The sequence below is a fragment of the Gorilla gorilla genome, chromosome X (genome assembly GCF_029281585.2).
Source record: "Gorilla gorilla gorilla isolate KB3781 chromosome X, NHGRI_mGorGor1-v2.1_pri, whole genome shotgun sequence".
Taxonomy (NCBI): Eukaryota; Metazoa; Chordata; class Mammalia; order Primates; family Hominidae; genus Gorilla; species Gorilla gorilla.
In genome coordinates this window covers 41,647,990-41,665,551 of record NC_073247.2, presented here as the reverse complement: position 1 = coordinate 41,665,551, position 17,562 = coordinate 41,647,990, and the positions used below count along the sequence as shown (strand labels likewise).

The 17,562-nt window shown below is 37.0% G+C and overlaps 1 protein-coding gene across 17 annotated transcripts in view; it reads left to right on the top strand.

The window, feature by feature from the left end:
- The window catches only part of DMD (dystrophin), a 2,091,067-nt gene extending 2,073,709 nt beyond the window's left edge, over positions 1-17,358 (top strand). For 10 of the 17 annotated variants that reach the window (XM_055376532.2, XM_055376528.2, XM_055376531.2 and 7 more), the window contains 2 exons: positions 2,345-2,437; positions 14,688-17,358. In XM_055376532.2, the coding sequence (XP_055232507.1) occupies positions 2,345-2,437; positions 14,688-14,785 (191 nt within the window). In that variant the 3' untranslated portion in view covers positions 14,786-17,358. Of the gene's footprint in view, positions 1-2,344; positions 2,438-9,839; positions 9,872-14,687 lie in introns of all 17 variants that reach the window. The other 7 variants (XM_055376533.2, XM_055376529.2, XM_019019434.4 and 4 more) reach the window with 1 other exon arrangement.
- The last annotated feature ends 204 nt before the right edge of the window (positions 17,359-17,562 follow it).

Here is a 17,562-nt window from a genome sequence, read left to right as displayed (position 1 = left end):
TAAAGTGGACTTACTGCCATTAAAAATGCCTCATGTTTCCCAGTTCAGCAAAAATTTGCATCAGTAATGAAACAGAGAGATGTAATCAGCCCTGCAGTTGTCAGGATTTTGATCCTCTTGGTAGTATTTCATTCATTTCATCTCCACCAGATAATGGTAGTTTAAAACCGCAAGGAAAATGAAACTAAAAATAGTGAATTTCACTTCTTTTTCTAAAGGCATAAACTTAAGCAAATAGTGCATGTGTGTGAGGGGGGGAGGAAGAGAGAGAGAAAGAGAAGAGAGAAAGAGGTTGTAACTATTCCTTTTCTGCTTTGTGACCTTAATTCTTCAGCACCCATTTCCTGTACTTAATATTGCAAAGAGGTTTCCTGTGGTATGTTACCAGGAGACTCATGTAGTCTGAGGCTTTTTATCTACCTTACGTTCTTATCCCTCCATTCTAATAAAAATATGAAGCCTCACATCCACCTAGAATATGATTTTGTCTTAATGGTTAGCATTGGCAATGATTCTTTTAGCTTCTGCTGTTAAAAAAAAAAAAAAGGAATAAATGCAGGATTATAATCAAACATGAAAATCCAAGTGGCATAGACCAAAGGAAATGAGAAGCATATTTAAGTCATGTAGTCACTGGCTTGCGAAGCAGTTCCAAGTCAGATGTAAACCTGAGATTGTCCCTAATTAAGTTCATTATGGTTGACTTGCTAAAGCAAGGTCTTGTTTTAGATGGAAGTGACAATGTGCAAAACAAACAGAGCTTGAATAGAAGTTATTTTCACTATTGGAGGATTGTATATTATGAAAAATTAGTTTCAAAGGACCTTTAAAGTTTAATTTTGTTTGCACCTAAGAAATTTCCCTTTAACTTGCAAATGCTGTTTGAAGTGTATTTCTTTAACACATGAACAAACAATACAGACACAGATTCACAAAATCTACAAGGAGATTTCCATTCCCAGTGAATATCATCCATCCATAGGTTTCTTTGCTTCCAGATCATCATTCTCTCCTCACATAAACAGTCAAAACTTTTGTAATGTCTTCTTTATAAAACCCAAAACATAATTATGATAAAGTAGTCCCAAGTAACAGAGGAAAGGACCATAACTCTCCAATATATGCCATATCTACAGTTTTTAGAATATTCATATTTCATTACGTATATAGGATATATACTATTTTTATTTCTATTACATTGGAGTTTAAAGGTACTTGAGTTTCATTTGTATTTTTGGTTAAATGTCAAAACAAAGAGTGAAAAAAAGACCTCAGTGTCTCAACTCCCTTCTTACCTTCATGAAGTGACTGCAAAGTGTTCAATTCTTATTCTTTTGTGTTGAGGAGACAGCACTGCAAGTGTGCAGTAATACTTATTTTATTACACAGAACAAAGTTTCACATTTGTTAATGGGGCACAAAAGAGAGTTTGTCAGTTTTACCTTTTTCAATTGACTTTTTTTTTTATTCTTTTTAACTTTTAAATTTATTTTTTGTTTTTTTGTTTTTTTGTTTTTAAATAGAGACAGGGTCTCACTATGTTGCCCAAGCTGCTTTCAAATTCCTGGCAGCAAACAATCCTCCCACCTCGGCTTCCCAAAGGGCTGGGATTACAGGCATGAGTGACCGCACCCAGCCTGTTTTTTACTGAAGTATAATATTTGTACATATTTATGGAGTGCATGTGATATTTTGTTGCATACACAGAATGTGTAATGATCAAGTCAGGGTATTTAGAGTATTCATTATCTCATGTATTTATCATTTCTATGTGCGGGGCACATTTCAAGTAACTAGTCAACTTTTAAAAAGATACGCAGTAGGCTGGGCGTGTTGGCTCACGCCTGTAATCCCAGCACTTTGGGAGGCTGAGGTGGGCAGATCATGAGGTCAGGAGTTCGAGACCAGCCTGGCCAATATGGTGAAACCCTGTCTCTACTAAAAATACAAAAATTAGCTGGACGTGGTGGTGCATGCCTGTAGTCCCAGCTACTCGGGAGGCTGAGGCAGAAGAATCGTTTGAACCTGGGAGGCGGAGGTTGCAGTGAGCCAAGATCGTGCCACTGCACTCCAGCCTGGGTGACAGAGCAAGACTCCATCTCAAAAAAAAAAAAAAAGATATACAGTTTTTTTTTCTCCAAGGGTAATGATATAGATAAACTACTGTATGGAATTCTTCTTCCCTTTAAAGAATTACTTCCTCATTATTAAGCTTGAGGGTTTTCTTTGTTATTTATGAGCAAGTGAAATGAATTTATAATGGTGTTAAAAATGTAATCATGGCCCTTTAATATCTGTTTTCTATAAATGTAATTTTCCATTATTTGTTTTTGCTTTTATTAAGGTGAGGAAGATCTTCTCAGTCCTCCCCAGGACACAAGTACAGGGTTAGAGGAGGTGATGGAGCAACTCAACAACTCCTTCCCTAGTTCAAGAGGTAAGCTCCAATACCTAGAAGGGACTCAGATTTGCTGGGATCAGGCCACTCGCTTCCCTACCCAACTGGTGTGTGTATTTTCCATATGGAAGCCAACATGCAGTATCAGAATGGCAATTTGGGTCCATGGTGAAAAGATTTGATTTTTAAGTGTGAATTTGTGGTTTAGAGTACTCTGAATTCAAATACCTGTGAGGTCAACATGTTTCCAAAAATAAGAATACCACCTTCTATTTGTCAAGTATTTTACTTGCTTCACGCATTAGTCTGAAGAGTTAATTATGAGGTGCCCTTTACTGAAGAGCAATTATTATGTGACTTTTACAGATGAGGAAATTAATGCCCTGATAGTGCCTTTGCCAGGGACATGTGGCTACTACGTGCTACAGCAAGGCCTAGAACATGCCTACTGATTGGTAGTGGTAGAGATTCTGACTTGCCATCTGATGCCCTTTATATTTAAAAATTGTATCTTACTCCTCCATCATTTAAATATAGGGACAATTAAATCTTCATAGAGTAGTTGGTTATTTTTTACTTAGATAGAGGAAATACAGGCTTAGCAAAGAAAGACATTAATATTTTTCTTTTTCTTCATCACTTTGGCCTTGCGTATGTTACCCCCATACAAAAACAGCATTTTACTCTGCAGAATTTTCCCACTGGCTTGCATGAGCTTCAGATGTCTTGCTTCATCCAAGATATTTTGCTGCTACTGTTCGTTTCTGGGGGCATTTATTTGGTTTATTGCCCTCACATAAAACAAAGTCACTCTCTCGCCTTCCTTCAACGAATAAAAAGGATGGTGGCAGTCACCTGTGATCAAATAGAAGAAAAGCCTAGAGAAACAAAAGGGAGAAAACACAAGGCTTTGTGGCCAGTGATTGGCACCTCTAATGGGTAGCCTGGGAGGGATGGGCAGCAGGAAATCTGGGCTGTTTGTTCCTCTCCATAAGGGCAATGAGGAGGGTGTATTGAGTAGTGTGTTTTTCCTATCTTTTTGTTCAGTGTCAGTTAACAATGGCCATTTCCTAGCTATTTGATGTGCAAGTAAACGTTGTGCAGTGCACATTAAAAGCAATAATGTTCTGGTAGAGCGTTGCTAAGGAACCGTCAGGGGAAGCTAATTTTAAATGTCTGCACCAGCCATCTTTTCACTGCTGAGCGCCACTGATGTGTTGATTTTAACAGATAAAAATCTTATCTGTCTTCCACCCACCTCCACATCCCCCACTGCCACCCGCATCCCCATTCTGACTATCTTAGGTATCTCCTTCTTCTAGATGTCATAATTCATAATGAGAAGATCATACACAGGCTTGACAGAATCAAGTGCTTTCACGTGTCTCCTCATTACTTTGTCCTGCTTGCTTTTACTAGCACCTACTACGTACCAGTGGAGGTAGTAGGGATGGAAAGAAGAAATGACAAATTCCTTGCCTTCAAGGTACTTATGGTCAATTGCAGATACAGAACTCCAAAGAAATTCAAATCACAGTACAATCATTGATTACTGTATGATCCTGGCCCCTTGAACTGGTAGCTTGCTTACCTGCTCTGGAAAGTTGGTGGCTGCCCTGTTGGCACCCTGGGCATTTCTTCCACATCTAAACAAGAGGTTAGTAGAGAAGAAGCTACAGCAAGGCTCATGACTCTGCTTCTTCATAGGCAGCCTTGACTTCCTAGACTCCTTTTTGTACCTGAGTTTCTGGTCCACCCTAATTAGCTGTAAGGTGAAATCCTTTGCACCATCTCCCTGTGTCCCGCTTTCAGAGTCCTTAAAGCTAGATACCACATGGGTGTAGAAGCTTCCTGGAAGACAAGAAATATACCTCCTCTGATATGGTATTTAGCAGTCAGTATCTCTGATGTTGATTTACTTACTTGTATGGAAACTTGGGAAACTCAATTCAGGCCACCTGGATAGTGTTTACTAAATTAGTGCTTACGGAAGAATTTCAGGCCTGAAGTGCTGATTTAAGTTCTCAAATGTGGGAGAAGGAAGCCTTGTCCGATACCAATGCCATTAACTTAAGTTCCTGCTTACTCAGTGGTACCCTTGTGGCCTGAGAAAATTAATTCACATTCTTAAAAAACAAAACAATTAAATGCACAAAAAACACAAGAGAGTAGCTAAGGTATTGGAAAATCTGGCCTATCATTCTGTAATACCATGATCTTGGCATTTCCTCACGTTTTGCTACTTTCAGCTAACTCAGGCTTTCTTACAGGCCTTTTTCTCCCCAAATTCAAGTGGATAAAAAGTTTCATTATTGTAAAAATTAGGCTAATTATTGATGCACTCAAAAAGTGGTTTTTGGATGCTTTCTTTCCAACTAAAAGCACTTTTTTTTTTAACTTTGAAAAATGGCATATGTGTGTGTACACACACATATACCGTCAAGTTTGGCGGGAACATCTTACCAGTTGGTAGATGTGTTCAGCTGATATTAAGCAGAAATTCTTGAGAATCTTAACATCTTGGGATTACAAAGTCTTTCAAATGGAAGAGCCTTGAAAGGTCATTTTAACACTTTTGACATCCAGGACAGTGATTTCTCACTCTGTTTTGATGGTTATCCATATCAGAGAAACATTTTACATCACAAACTGGGGTAAAGATATAAAATAAATTATACATGTGTTTATGTACACACATGTATATATACACCCACCATATGTACACACACACATTTACAGTCGCATATGCATACAAAGATCAGAAGCAAAAGTTTCATCAAGTGATGCCTTCCATACTACATACAGTGCATGCTGTTTTTCTGTTTTATTTATTTAAAAACAAAATGCTGGTTGCAACCCACTAAATGGATTTTCTGAACCAGTGGTTTAAAAATACTAATCTATGTGATCTCAGTTTTTCTTGCCTGGTTGAATTATCTTTCAAAAAAATTTAAATTTTGAGATTTTTGCCATGGAAGTTTCTGCCAAGACGTTGCTAATGTCTCAGAGACCTTTATAGTTTTATTCTAACGCTACCATCCATGTTCTCATTGTTGTGTTACAAAAAACAAAGTTCATGGTTGCTACAGCTGTTTTGGACAGCTGTTTGAGTAACTCAAAACGGATGTGAGAGCCAGAGGTCTGACATTTAGTGGAAATGTGCTATTAAATACCACTGCGTGGTTTACTTAACCCTGCTAGATAATTGCCCACAGAGGAAAAGCCGTTTTTAAAAAACTTATGCTCTTCATAAACATAAAGTATATGGATAGGTAAGCTATTGTGTACCTCAAATTTACAACTTTTCTGTTGCCCCTTGCCACAGAGTTGGTCCTGAAGGTGTCAGCTAACCTTTATCTTTTATTTTCACAAAGAGTACCTGGAAGCCAAGAAAAGTCAAGTGCCTTATTTATGGCCATTCAGCAAGTTAAGTTAGGCTTCTAATCTTATCTTAATGGCTTTGCTAAACTGTTATCAAAATTAATAAATGAGTGGCATGCTTCTCCACTTAGTGATAAACCGATGGCCAACACTATCCTGCATAATAGGCAATATAAGCAGGAGCATATTCAAGATATGAATGTGTAAACATTCAGCTTTGTGATTATATCTTTCTGGTTGGTCTCTAGATATACTTAGTTGTTCACAAACACTTGGGAGATTTGAGTGGCTCAGTGTATATTTAAACACTGAATATTAGCCAATTTCTATCTAATCTGTCTATCTCTAATCTCTTCCTTTGTAAGTCTATGTGTAGAAATTGAATTATAGTGTAATAAGTAATTATCTACTTTACTGTAAGGTACTCTCTAAAGCTCTGCCATTCTATAGGAAAACTACATGGGCAGAATAAACGTAATTTAAAAAATAACCCCATTAAGTGATTTGTCCATAACTCTCTGATCATTTAGCAGACTAACAAAGATATTTTTATATGTATGTGCATTGATGAAAGAAACGCTCTCCTAGTCAGTAGTATGGTATTAGGCTCTCTAAAATGTGGTACCACTTTATATAGATGAATGAATAATAGGAGCCAAGATAAGCTCTTAATGCAGTAAAACAATCCAGAAAGCAGTTAGCAGTGCTACTATTTCTGCTACCTGTACAATCTCTTGCCTGCTGACCTGTGCCACATTATTTTTATCTCCACCAGCCCATGCCATCCTCTTTTTTTCATACCATCCCCTCTCAAATAAGCCCACATACATTCTATCAAATACCCCTAAATTACCAACCCAACAGCTTTGTAAAACCTACCATCTTTTAAAATTAAAATCTTATTCTGTGGTTCTTTTATGGAAGAGCAACATAAAGAACAAAGGCAGATAGAAATATGGTGTGCCCTTTTTCAGGCACCATTCTGTTTCCTATATGCTCCCACAAAGGATTTGAGCAGTTATCCCTTTAATCCAGGACTAGCAAACTGCATACAGCCCAAATGCCAAATCTGGCCCAATACCTGTTTTTATAAAGTTTTATTGGAACACAGCCATACCCATTCATTTACATGTTGCCTATAGTTGCTTTCTCATTACCAGGGCAGAGTAGTTGCAGCAGTGCTGAATAGCTGGTACAGAGACTGTGGGCTTGCAAAGCCTGAAATATTTACTATCTGGCCCTTTATGGGGAAAATTTGCCAATCCCTGCTTTACACTATTATTTTGTTGTCCATTCTGACTCATTACATGTATAGAGTCACAGGCTTCTGTGCTGATCAACTTTCAGCTGAACAAGATTATTGAGCTGAAATTGAATTGATTTATAGATTTATATTCATATTCACCAAAGAGCCCGCAAGTGTGGCCATTTGAATTTTTTTGACTTATAAAATAACAGAAATCCTAAAAAGGGACTCATTCTTCCTGAAGTATTTTAAATAGTCAGTGAATTAATATAAAAGAGGCTAAAAGCACCCAGAAACAGTACTGTCCTGCAATTCCAACTCTAAAATAAGGAATTACAATCAATAATGTCAATTTTATACTGCCCGAGGAAATTAGACTTCTCAGGACCTGACCAAGCCCTTTATTTAGACTCAGGACTGCCCCAGCACACTTCCCTTTTGTCTTGATTCATTTCCTGACAGCATATCACATTGCCAGATGGACACTGTAACTGAAGATCTACGGAAACTCATTTCCAAAAAAAATAAATGTTTATAAAATAAAACATATCTGAAACTTTATTTATCGGTCAAGAACTTTTAAAAATGTTGTAATCAAGTAGCCTCTGTTTTGTCAGCGTAGAACTAGTCCTTTTACAGTAGAAAATATCATTTGTTTTTAACTTTTTCTAAAGTGAAAAAAAGGGCCTTCCTTTTGTAATGTGTTAATGAGTACATGGGGACCCAAGTGATGAGGGAGGATTTTAGAAGAGATTAGAGTTAGCTTGGCTCTGGGAGGTCCATTTTCATAAAATATGGTTTCTGAAGAAGGATCTGGAACATAACACAAGTCATTTGCTGCTACATATTAAGCAATAATCAATTGATAACTGAGTTCTGAATATGGCTTAGTGTAGAATTACTAAAGATATGTATCATTAAGCATTCAAAGAATCATCGTTACATTCTGAAGTACATAACCATAATTACATTCTAAATCACATGTCTTTCTAACAACACTGTCCTTCCTAAAGATCTCAAGTTTCAAAAGTAGACCAAAGTTACATGCCAAAACAAGTTACCCACCTTTGGCATCCAAACTAAAGCGTGCCAGTGAAGGGCAAGTTACTTATAACACAGAAGGACTCTTGGTCATGACCCAACTACTACTTTACCAATTCACTTCAGCCAGTATTTATCAAATACCAAAAGTGTGTATATGCAGTACAGGGCATTGGGCATAGAGAGGTGGATGAGCAACATGTGGACCCCGTCCTCAAGAGGCTTATAGTCTTACAGGGGAAGAGAATTAATTCTGCCACCAGACAGTATTATGAAACATAAAGATACTTTTTTAAAAAAAACCTTGCTAAAGGAATCAAAAAGAAGGGGTGAGTAATTCATACTGGGATTTCAGCCATCAAGGAAAGAATGATGTTCTCCTCCCCAAATGATGGGAACATCATTTGGTATGGATCTCCCACTAGTGACACCCACAGCTGAGGAGCTAGTACCCATTTTTCTCCCTCTTTTCCCTGGCTTGAGGAGCATCATAAATACCTGGCCCTTATGTGGTCAAGCTGAAAATCTGATACTCCTAAGAAATCGCTGAGTCATGTAGGAAATTCAGAAGGAAGAGAAGAAGGGAGAGAAGGAGAAAGGGAGGGAAGAAAAACTTAGAAACTATCTTTAAATGTATACTAGAAGTTTTGAACCCTAACCTTGAGTGAGTTTTGAAAGGTTTCTATTGGTGTCGTAGCTCCATACTTCTTCATTCCAGACTAGTAGTTCTCAAATTGTTTCAGGGAGTTTTTAGTCTTCTTGGAGCCACTGAGAGTGATGGGTGGAGGGGAAAGGGAGATGCTGTACAGGATCTCTCACAGCTCTGCTTTGAACTGCTCAAAATATTGGAATTCCATATAAGATTGTTTTAGGAGATGTCCCATTGCTATAGTTAAAACGGTTTGAAAACCAAGATTTTAAAGGAAATTGCATGCCCAAGACAGGCTATTGACATGTATGGACAGAAGTCCCTACTTTTCTGTCCAATTATGACTTATCATAGAACACTTTCTCATCAGAGTCTACTTTTGAAATACAAATAAATGCATACAGATGTAGGAATCTATGAATCAAGGCCAGTGGGTCTTTAGCCATTGCCTCTTAAGGCTCCTGATATTTGCTGAATTGGGGAGGAAGTTGAAAGCTCATTCCTGGATCTGGCTCTGTGGCTTGCCCATTAGTGGGACTTACCTCTTCCCCTCATCTGTTCTTTCTGTTTTCTCAAATGTTTTCTCAAATGCCTCCAATTTCATCATGGAAATGCTCAGCTTCTATCAGATAGAACAAATTCTCCCAAGAGGATGGAGTCCAGCCTCTATGTCGGGTTCTACCTTGCATTTGATGTGCAGACTTTGGGCACACAGAGTCAACTACTGTTTATGTTTCAATGTGCTGATTGTCAAGAGTGAAGAGATTCTGAGATTTTTTTTAACATTAAGTTTGAGTTGTCCTTGAAAACAATGCCCAATTTGTCAGATTTCTATTCTGTGCCAGTTTTCATCCAGTTTAATGCGTGAACTCTATGGATTTTACAAATGACGTCTTCTGGATCATGTTATCTGTTTACACTGATCTTAAGTGTATGTAAAGGTTATTTGACTAGATGTGTCTTTTGGGTTTTTTGTTTCTGTTTTTTTTTTTTCCAGCAGAGAATAAATGGTCATCTCAACATTTGTTTGGTAAAAGAAGCAAATTGGTATGAAATTGTATATTTATGCATGTTTTTTTTTCCCTTTCTGATATCTCTGCCTCTTCCTCTCTCTATTATTAAAGGAAGAAATACCCCTGGAAAGCCAATGAGAGAGGTTAGTGAGATTCAGGCTCACGGCCATGGCTTCTGTCTGTCTCATCCTGCTTTTTATGTTTGGCGTTTGTGTAAGAATTGTGTGTGTGCACGCGCATGTGTGTATTACACATTGTGTCATCATGTAAGGATGGTAGTCACCTCTCCACTTGCAGCTCATGAGGAACATGCCTCAAATGTTCATTGCCGTTGTCATCACCATGACGACAAGACTGGGGTTGGGGAGCAAGAATCTCTTTAAAATGGCAATCCTTTGTAGTCCCTAGGTTGGAATCCTGCCGTTCATCATCTGTTGCCATTTGCAACACAAACAAAATCTTCAAAATAAATTTAGCCTTGAACATAACTGATGAGTCATAAAGCTTTCTTCCACTTCCAGGACCTTAGCATTTTCTGCCAGCGCCCTTAGTTTTTATTCTTCTGGGATGACTTCATTTTGCTTTTGTTTCCTTTTTTCTTGGTTCCTACACTCTTTCTCTCCCATTTTAGCGAACATTTTTTGAGCACTTACTGTGTGCCAAGCATTGTTCTCAGCACTTGCCATCTTTTTCATCATGTCATCTTCATGACAAACCTGTGAGGTAGGTACTCTTATTAACCCCGTTTTACAGATAAGGAGACTGAGTCAATGAGAGAGTAAGCAGTGTGTCCCAGGTGACAGAGCCAAGGATTTGGATCCAGGCAGTCTGCCTCCAGACCCACACTCTTAACTCTCATTTGAAAGGCTTACATCATCTCAACGTACCCTTCAGAAGATGATCTTTTTTATTAGGTATTTGAAGCCACACAGAACAATAACCAATTCGATTAAAAAATTAAATATTGGAGTTTTGAGAGTTTTTTAAAATGCCTATTTTATGGGTTGAAAGGGATAGGGTGCAGTCTTATCACTGAATGTGGTTTCAGGTTTTACAGTGAAAGATGCTTCTTACTCCTATTCCACCAGGAATATTGTCTGAATATCGAATTACCTAATTAAGTGACTGTTGGATGACAAAAAGTGTTAACTGACAGCCCAAGTAAAATCAAGGTTGTCTTTACCAAGAATTTAATCTGAAGGAGGAGAGAAGGAAAGCTCTCCCATGGGATGACAGTGTTCTGGGAGACAGGCTGGATGGGTGGAGAGTCCTTCTTAAATGAGAAGATTCTGGATTCCTTAGCAACAGGATGGACTGGAGAGACCACTGATTCATTTAAACAAACACAGGAGTCGTAATGAAAACTCTGCCAACGTCGTGCCATACAAGTCTAATCAATTTAATGATTCTTCAGTGTGTCTGTGCCAGTGCCTCCTTCCAAGGCTTTGGGCAGTGGGGCCAGGGAGGGAATGGTAGGCTGGGAGGAGAAATTGAGGAAACCTGACTTGGTGAAGCATTGAATGCTCCTGACGGTTTGCCTGGTTCATGTACTTCGTATGTGAGACTTCTTGGGTTCATTCTTATGGTAAGTGCCCCTTAAAATTTATTCATTTTAACTTTTTGTAGAAAAATGCACCATAATTTTGACCACCTTAAACATGTTTCACTCACAAATGAATTTCAGAAAAGGCTAGCACATGTAATTGAAGTCATATAGGCATTTGCAGACTTGACTACCTGAGGCGTATGGTGTTCAGACAAGTTTCCAGAACCCAAATAATCAAAACAATAATGACCTTTTTTAATGCTATGAAAATATCCCAAATGTACGTAAACCAGATTTTTTTCAGAGATTAAATTATAGAGAAGAAAAGATAAGCAAATTTCACTGTAGGATTCTGGCTTTCCTTTGGACAACTGAATGCTAACAGTTTATTTGGGAATTGTATTTTTAAAAAATAGAGCACCAGATTGCTATTGAGGTCTTGGATCTTTGCCAGAAAGTCTCAATTCCAATCGCTGTGGAAAACAATTCCCTCAGGCAGTGGTGGCGTGTGAGACTAAATGTGTTGCAGTTAGCGCCAACTTGAAAAACATACAGCTGCCCTAATGTTCAAGGCATAGTGCCTTTGTGTTCAATAATCCTTAAGAATGGATTAAATTAATACTTTCTATAGACATAGTTTTCTGTCACCCTTGTGCCTGAAGGTGATTGCAAATGCCTGAATCCTGGCTGCTTTTCAGTACCTCTCATACTTCATAGTATGAGATTGTAATTTTGACTTTAGAAAAATCTGTCAGGTAACATTAATGACCTCCCGAATGCTCTGCCTTACACACATGGATAATAGAACTAGGATACAAATCTACTTTCTATATTCATGTCACAGTGCAGTCTTACCCCTCCAATGGATTAAAGTATGATTCTTTAGGGCAGTAGTTTGTAAAAAGAGATTGACTTTTCTGGATCTAATGAAAAACTCCATGGAAAGAAATTAGAATTATTTATTCTGGTAAAGCAGGTATTTAGTGAAGTAACCAAAGGCATACTATAGATGATGAGGTGACTCTAAAAGTTCTTTATTTTTATAGCACAAAGATGGCCACAAGGTCATTTGTGAAAATGCAGCAGTGTAAACCGGTTAAAGGCCACCCAGCTTTTTGTCAGAGTGTGCATGGCACATTAAGAATAATGAACCTCTGTTTTCCCTGGCAAATTTTTAAATAGCAGATACCCCTAGAACTTATGCTTCTTGAGAGACTCAAGAATTAATTAGAACTTATGCTTCTTGAGAGACTCAAGAATTTTCCTTCCAGTTAGTAACTGAACACCATTTCAAGGAAGAGAAGCACCACTTGGCTATATAATCCATAAATGCATTTATTTGTTTTATTATATTTTGAACTGCCATCTACATCCCTTAGCACACAGCCTAAAAAGACACTTTGTGATTATCGATAAGCTGACAGGAAAAAAAATGAGTTTTCTCCCCTTTTCGTTGATGTTTTGTAATGTTTTCTAGCTACTAGGTGGACTATATACTATAGTCACATGTGGGTCATGAGAAATACTTCGAATTACATTCAGGCACCATGTTGTAAAGGTCCTGGACTTTGTTTTTACTGATTTTGTTAACCGTAAAGATCGCTAGTAATTAAAAATTTGCAGTTAGTCCATCTATTTTCAATTTATGCATGAATAATTATGCAGATTTCCCAGGGTTGCTGGACAGCCAAAAATAGATACAGGGGAAGCCCTCCAACTTGATAGCAGCAGTTATATATTTGTACTCTGAGCTCTAAGGAGCAGCAAAGGCCCCACTGTGTCGTCTTCCTGTGGTTTTTATGGCACAGAAGCCAAAAATGATTTCAGTTCTTCACTGAGGGCTGCCAAACTATTGGCCCACTTTATGAATAGTGCATATGCTTTGTTAAAAAATTTTTATACTTGCAGTCTCAGCCAAAATCCAAAGTGATTTTCTAAAATATAATTAATACTCCATGAAATTCTTTGCACTAATAAAGCACAAAAAGATATACAAACTTGGTCACCTTAATAGAAATGCCTGAATGACATTAAACTTTTAATAAGTCTTCAGTTGATCTGGTGTCATCACTGTTTAAGTGCCTGTCCGTGAATCCGCTTCATTTTGTAGAGAAGCTATATCTCTTGAAATAAATATTAAAACAAAATACTCTCCCTAGTCTATAACTTTAATTTTTATTGGGATATCTTTAATTTTTATTGGGATTTTTTAACAATTATTATGGGAATCTGTAAAGTTGATACATGGCAAGGTAGTAATAGCCTAGTAAAGCATTTCAGTTCCAAAGACAATACTTGAATAGTGGAAGGATTTACCAATGTGCAATAATTAAAATTAGCCATATAAAACTATGGGACATAGACGAAAAGGCAAGCCATAAAGTATGTCTCAGATTATCTTACTCTAAATCTGAATTTTGCTACAAAGTACCCAGGGACATTGTGCTGTTCTTTTTCTCCATGCTGGGAGATTCGTGCTAGGTCATGCTGCATTATTAGTGAAAGGCTATTGTGATAGTTAACCCTCATTTAGGAGGAGATCTAAGATGGATTCACAGAATACCCAAATGCATACAATACATGTGGGTCACCTTATAATTAGGGTCTAGAGTAATTTGGAATGGAAAGCAATTTTTATTCTGAGGTTTCCTAATTCAAATGTTAATAGTGCACCAAAAGGTCAATTCAAGAGTTTATTAATTATTTTTCAACCCAAGTAAAAGCAGAGAGAAAATAGCCACCTCCACCATAGCCTCAGAAGCAAGCCAACAGCCTGAAACAAACAGCTTTGAAATGAAAAGTTGGTGTGGTGGTGATGGTGGCAGTGATAATGGTGATGGTGGTTGGGTGCTGGTGATGGTAGTGGTAGTTGTGAGGGTGATGATGGAGGTGGTGATGGTGGTTTGATTGATTGACAGCAAAAAATGTTTGTTAATACAAGTAGAGAGTAAGTAAGTAATCAATCACTCATAGCCGAGGTGGAAAAGATGTATCCCATCATGGAATATTCCTGTTCTGATAGAAATCTTGTGCTTATTAGCCAAGGTGGAAAAGATGTATCCCATCATGGAATATTCCTGTTCTGGTAGAAATCTTGTGCTTATCTATGGAATTCTTTTGATATATATTTACATTGGGAACATGAATGTAGCTTGACATTTTTCCATTTAAACACCAGTAGCCTGATCCAACATTAAGCTGATACTAACAAACAACGTGTAATGGCTTCATTAATAAGGCTTTGCTTCTTCCTGGAAACTGGTGAAAAATCAAACCTTGTTGTGTATGCCCTCGATGCAGCTTCTGTGTTGTCTTCACCCAGAAATGGGGAATGATTTCCCAAATGGCAAAGAAACAGAGTGATGCTATCTATCTGCACCTTTGTAAAGTCTGTCTTTCTCTTTGTTTTCCAGGACACAATGTAGGAAGTCTTTTCCACATGGCAGATGATTTGGGCAGAGCGATGGAGTCCTTAGTATCAGTCATGACAGATGAAGAAGGAGCAGAATAAATGTTTTACAACTCCTGATTCCCGCATGGTTTTTATAATATTCATACAACAAAGAGGATTAGACAGTAAGAGTTTACAAGAAATAAATCTATATTTTTGTGAAGGGTAGTGGTACTATACTGTAGATTTCAGTAGTTTCTAAGTCTGTTATTGTTTTGTTAACAATGGCAGGTTTTACACGTCTATGCAATTGTACAAAAAAGTTATAAGAAAACTACATGTAAAATCTTGATAGCTAAATAACTTGCCATTTCTTTATATGGAACGCATTTTGGGTTGTTTAAAAATTTATAACAGTTATAAAGAAAGATTGTAAACTAAAGTGTGCTTTATAAAAAAAAGTTGTTTATAAAAACCCCTAAAAACAAACACACACACATACATACACACACACACACACAAAAAAAAAACTTTGAGGCAGCGCATTGTTTTGCATCCTTTTGGCGTGATATCCATATGAAATTCATGGCTTTTTCTTGTTTTGCATATTAAAGATAGATAGGACTTCCTCTACCACCACACCAAATGACTACTACACACTGCTCATTTGAGAACTGTCAGCTGAGTGGGGCAGGCTTGAGTTTTCATTTCATATATCTATATGTCTATAAGTATATAAAAATACTATAGTTATATAGATAAATAGATACGAATTTCTATAGACTTTTTCCATTTTTTAAATGTTCATGTCACGTCCTAATAGAAAGAAATTACTTCTAGTCATCCAGGCTTACCTGCTTGGTCTAGAATGGATTTTTCCCGGAGCCGGAAGCCAGGAGGAAACTACCACACTAAAACATTGTCTACAGCTCCAGATGTCTCTCATTTTAAACTTTCCACTGACAACGAAAGTATTGAATTTTTTTAAAGGGAACATGTGAATGAATACACAGGACTTATTATATCAATCAATCAATCAGAGTAATGGGTTGGTTGATTGATTGATTGATACATTCAGCTTCCTGCTGCTAGCAGTGCCACGATTTAGATTTAATGAATGATGCTTCAGTGGAAATCAGAAGGTATTCCGACCTTGTGAACATCAGAAGGTATTTTTAACTCCCAAGTAGTAGCAGGACGATGATTGATAGGGCTGGAGGGCTATGGATTCCCAGCCCATCCCTGTGAAGGAGTAGGCCACTCTTTAAGTGAAGGATTGGATGATTGTTCATAATACATAAAGTTCTCTCTCTGTAATTACAACTAAATTATTATGCCCTCTTCTCACAGTCAAAAGGAAGTGGGTGGTTTTGTTTTTGTTGCTTTTTTAGATTTATTTTCCCACGTGGGATGAGTTTTAAATGCCACAAGACAGACATAATTTAAAATAAATACACTTTGGGAAAAGGTGTAAGACAGTAGCCCCATCACATTTGTGATACTGACAAGCATCAACCCAGAAGCCCCTGAACTGTGTTTCCATCCTTTGCATTTCTCTGCGAGTAGTTCCACACAGGTTTGTAAGTAAGACGGCAAATTGATTCAAATGTTACAAAAGTAACAAAGCTACTCCAAACCTTTCTTGGTGGATTAGACAGGTTAAATATATAAACAAACAAACAAAAATTGCTCAAAAAGAGGAGAAAAGCTCAAGAGGAAAAGCTAAGGACTGGTAGGAAAAAGCTTTACTCTTTCATGCCGTTTTATTTCTCTTTTTGATTTTTAAATCATTCATTCAATAGATGATATCACCGTGTGACCTATAATTTTGCAAATCTGTTACCTCTGACATCAAGTGTCATTAGCTTTTGGAGAGTGGGTTTTGTCCATTATTTTATTACTAATTAATTAACATCAAACACGGCTTCTCCTGCTATTTCTACCTCACTTTGGTTTTGGGGTGTTCCTGATAATTGTGCACACCTGAGTTCACAGCTTCACCACTTGTCCATTGCGTTATTTTCTTTTTCCTTTATAATTCTTTTTTTCCTTTATAATTTTCAAAAGAAAACCCAAAGCTCTAAGGTAACAAATTACCAAATTACATGAAGATTTGGTTTTTGTCTTGCATTTTTTTCCTTTATGTGACGCTGGACCTTTTCTTTACCCAAGGATTTTTAAAAAAAACTAAGATTTAAAACAAGGGGTTACTTTACATCCTACTAAGAAGTTTAAGTTTCATTCTAAAATCAGAGGTAAATAGAGTGCATAATTTTGTTTTAATCTTTTTGTTTTTCTTTTAGACACATTAGCTCTGGAGTGAGTCTGTCATAATATTTGAACAAAAATTGAGAGCTTTATTGCTGCATTTTAAGCATAATTTGGACATTATTTCGTGTTGTGTTCTTTATAACCACCAAGTATTAAACTGTAAATCATAATCAATGTAACTGAAGCATAAACATCACATGGCATGTTTTGTCATTGTTTTCAGGTACTTAGTTCTTACTTGAGTATCATAATATATTGTGTTTTAACACCAACACTGTAACATTTACTAATTATTTTTTTAAACTTCAGTTTTACTGCATTTTCACAACATATCAGACTTCACCAAATATATGCCTTACTATTGTATTATAGTACTGCTTTACTGTGTATCTCAATAAAGCACGCAGTTATGTTACAAAAAAGTATTGACTGGACTGCAGTACTTTGTTTTTATTTTAATTTAGTTGTTGTTACTTACTTACTTTTTAAATAGGTAATACATGCATATGAGTAAAAAACTATAATCCAGAAAGACAGTGAAAACACTCCTAACTACCCTTTCCCCCATATCATCCTCATTGCCCTATGAGTAGACAGACATTATTAATTTCTTATTTAGTCTTCCA